Source organism: Chanos chanos, chromosome 6 (assembly GCF_902362185.1).
Source record: "Chanos chanos chromosome 6, fChaCha1.1, whole genome shotgun sequence".
NCBI lineage: Eukaryota > Metazoa > Chordata > Actinopteri > Gonorynchiformes > Chanidae > Chanos > Chanos chanos.
Window position 1 is genome coordinate 14612065 of NC_044500.1, and position 4443 is coordinate 14616507.

At 38.3% G+C, this 4443-nt stretch overlaps 1 protein-coding gene across 1 annotated transcript; it reads right to left on the bottom strand.

The window, feature by feature from the left end:
• Positions 1-3121: 3121 nt before the first annotated feature.
• Positions 3122-4096, bottom strand: LOC115815117 (odorant receptor 131-2-like). The gene has a single exon (XM_030778081.1). The coding sequence runs from the start codon at positions 4094-4096 to the stop codon at positions 3122-3124; it is 975 nt and encodes a 324-aa protein (XP_030633941.1).
• Positions 4097-4443: the final 347 nt, after the last annotated feature.

The window sequence follows — 4443 nt, forward strand, 5'->3', positions numbered from 1 at the left end:
CATCTTATAAAATATCTTAGACATCAATTTCATCAATGTTTGAGCCTACAATGGTAAGTGTCTTTTGGCCATATAGGATAACTTTTCATAAAGGTCGTAGCTACATACCCTATTTCTGTCATTTATTTGCATAAGCTATTGTTGTAGGCTATTGAGTAGCCTAAAAATTTTTTGTTGTTGTCTGACAATAAATGACCTGGCATAAACAACCCGTGTCTTCATTTTTGTAGACAGAAAAAGCCTAAATGTATAAAAGTTTGAGTTTTGCTTCGCGGAGCACGTGCTTCTGTCCTGTTTGTTGTTGCTACTTGAGCATGCTGCAGTTGCCGGGTTAAGTGCAGCTCTGTGATTGACAACAATATCGCAAACCAATCAAATGAATGGGACACCACAGTGGATTTCGGCCTGAGGACAGATCTGAGGTCTACAGCGCTCCTAGTTAGTGATACAGTGCGTTTTTGTAATATTTTGTGACATTAGGGATAGAGACTATGGAGTAAAATATATATGAACAGACATTTTTACACTGTCCTGTTACGACCCAGTCTAGGGTGGGGTGAACACAAACGTGTGGGAAGACCTCCTTCCCCTGCCACCAGAGCAATCAGTACACCAACACTGAGTCTTGCTAGTCAGCTTTTTTTTTTTTTTTTTTAGTTATTATTGTTAGCAATGAAACACAAAAGACCTAGGAGTGAGCAAGGCCAAAATAATAAACAAAACATGTCTAACTAAAGGAAAAGGGAATAACCTTACCTATCCAAATGAAAACAAAAAGAAATATAAATAAACTTCCCTACCTCCCTAACTAACAAAAAGGAGAAAACAAGAACGAACTAAAATGCCATCCAAGCCCTACGAGTGCTGACTAACAAAAGAAAAGAAAAGGAATTCACAAGATAATATGATTATTCACTACTATTTAAGAATTACACTCAATATGGACACGAGTCCACATCGTCTCCACAAAGATTAATCCCTAATTCATATCGCAGAATGTGCATAGCCTGAATGTTTTTCCTCCAGAACACCTTGCAGCAATGTATGCATTGCAGCATCCAACAGCCAACAAGAAGAAGAGCCTCCGCCACCATTTCTTTGAGTGTTACTGGAACTGATAATGTCCAATCATCTGATCCAGCAAATCCACAACTTTCATGTGTTTTTGGTAGTCAGAAAGGCATGCTGGCACTATAACCTTGGTTTGGTTGGGCTCTTGCTTCCTTCTCTTCACCGAACCTTTCTCAGTGGGATCGTGGTAATTATACAGTACCATGGCAGCCTTGGTGTCCTGCCAAACACAGAAAGAGAGGTCGTCCTTTTCAGCCAAATATCATTATGTACCGGTTTGTTGTAATAAATACCTCGTGTCTCCGCACTTGTGTCCAGCTCTTTGGCAATCGTCTGACAGAAATGCTATGAAACCTACCCGTTTCAAGTGGTGTACCATGCTCGATGAATGATAAGCAAATTCTTGCATGGAGAGTTTGCATTTGACTTTGTTAGAGTTGTCCTTCAAAAGTTTGAAATGCCGCCATACTTTAGACTTCTTCTGAGACACAGTTATAGCTAGCCTAGTTTACCAACCACGCCACCGCACATGTCACGTGGATTTTTTTTAGCAAGCCGCTAGCTAGCCCTGCTAGAATAGAAAGATACATTTATGATTGCCTTTATTTATAATTCCACTGAAATATTATCCCTGTGCATTTTGGTAAGCTTCTATCTGTTTTCTGACAAAGTGACAAAAAACCCCAAACAAACACACAAAAAAAAGACTGCTCGCCTTGATGAATCTCAGTTGACTGATGGGTCTCCAACAGATGATTTGACTTGTTGACTTTCAGGGCCAACCCCTACTATTTTCTTAAGAGGCGGATGTTACTGCAACCTATTTTTTTGGTGCATTAGTTGCTCTTTGTTGACTGTTGTTAGCCCATTGCTGAGCGCACTGCGTAGGTTTCTATCCAAAGGTTTCTAACCGATTGCATACAGTTGACTCGGAGCAGCTGAATTAGGAAAAAAAACCCACTAAAAAACCCCAAACAAACAACAAAAAAAAGAATGACTCAGTTGTGCTGGTCAACCAGTACGAACAACCCACTAAAAGGAGTTGTTAAAAAAAACGACTTGCTCACGAACTGTACACCAGTAACATCGCTCCATAGCGCTTTTAGCAGTGAACAATATTATGTAAGTCGTTGCCTTTTGAAGCATTACAGCTGTTGTTTCCGCTATGCCATTGTATGGCAATATATGAAAAATTCACACTGTACGAAAAATTAAAACCAGTATACTGGGTGAACTGGTATACCACCCAGCACCACTGGATATACTCTGAGTCATCATACAATGCCGTAACCAGTGCGTTCATAACCCTCATTCTCTCTGTATGTACAAACAAATGTCAAGAGATGAGTATTGATTCAACTCAAGGTTTCCTTCTTGTTAGCGAAAGGCTGTTCCATACCAATGTCAAATACCATTTTTACTCACTGGGGTTCTCAAGCCCATTATGCTATAATGCTGTGTGACATTGGATTCAAATAAATTTGATAAGTATTTGGACACTTCTACTTTGTATACCCTTTGAGCTAGTAGTCTGTTAAAAAGCACATTAATACATATCTGTTTTATCGCTAAAAATATCCTACCATTTCCATATAACTACTGCTCACATGCAAGTTCAATGCTTATTTTACTGCTCTGTTACTGTTGGTACCTCAGTGAAGATATTACGATGTTTTGCATCACTGATAAATTACTGAACTGAAGTTTGGACAAGAATTAAAAATTTACATTCTTTTTTTTATTTTAATTACCTTTATTCCACCACAGAAGGGCTGCTCAGCAGACTTATTGTTTTTCATGGCTGCAGTGCTGGAGTGAGCTCCAGGAGATACAGTGATACCATGTTACTTGCATATGATATTTTGTTTGAATTTTGAGCAATACACATTTCTTTGACAACAGTTCCATCTGTAGGTTTATTGCAAAAGGCATTTCTGAGGAATAAACCATTTTCATTCTTTTTGATTTTGCAGATCATTTATATTCACAAAACATTTGCTCTTTTAAAGACAAATTGTTACTCCCAGGTTTTTGAGTCAAAATCAGGTTGCTATCCTCCAGTTATTTTTTCTGTCTCCGAGGAGATGTGACTCATTTTGCATTTTGCATAGTAAACCAGGACTGTACGAAATTGCTCATCTCTCAGACCATAAGCAATTGGGCTCACTGCCCTGGACAAGATACTGAACACAAGAAAATCAAAAACGCGAATTGCCAAATATAACTCAATATCTATCTCCACAATGATGCCCTCAATATAAGGGCATATAATCTCCATCATGCACAGGAGAAGCTGAAGAAGATGCAGCACAAGGGTTCGTTGTCCTTTTGATGCTGACTTTTTATTGTCACCAGAGGCAGCCTGTGCAGCTACAGCAATCATCACAAAACATAAGATATCAACCAAGAACATGATCACAAATGTCAAAATGTAAATAATATCCCTCATGTGGCGATGCCATTTCTCTTGTTTCATTATTTCATAGTGACAAAGGGTGAGTTGAGTCAGGTACTCCTGTGAAGATGTTGTAATGAGTATAACAACATCCATGAATGGATTTATAGCACTTACGATCCAAATCACGAGGATCAAAATCATCGTCCTGCTGGTGGTAGAAATAGCACTGTGTCTGAGCGGCATGCAGATGGCCACATAACGCTCCACACACATAGCAGTGATGGTTAATGGTGTAGAGATGGTTAGCATCTCGATAATCACGCACAGGGGAATACAAAATACTACTTGCATCAGTGCATTCTGATATGAGAGAAGCGTCACAATATCTGTCAGTAGAAGGAAAATCAAGTCCACCAGCACAGTTTGTGCAAACAATATATAACGTGTCTCTGCTCTAAATGCCTCTCTCTTGGAGAATGCAAAGAACATAAGGAAATTGATGCAGACAAAGGGCCACACAAAAATCTGAACCAAGGCCATTGAAAGAGTTCTTCTCACTGAGTTAGCACTAACCAATTGCATGTGATAGTCACTGCTGTTCTCACTATGGGTGTTATTACTCTCCATGATTCCCGAATCCAAATGAAAAGTACACAAATTATAAATAAAAATTTAAACAGCATAAATGTGAAGAATAAAACTCAGAGAAATAAAAAAACAACAAAAACAGGTATCTTTTTAAAGATATTTTTCCTCTCCGTTAAATAGTACAACATATGTTTAATAGAGCTTGTAGCCAAATTAGTATTTATCCAAAATACAAAAAATGATCATCAAAAATTCAAATCCCATTTCTAATATTCTACAACTCTTTAGGCTCTTCTTGTGTCCAAACATAGCTTAGTTAATACCTGTAGCAAGAGCTGTACACGCCTGAGATGAGAAATTCTCAAGAAATTCCTCATCACAAACAT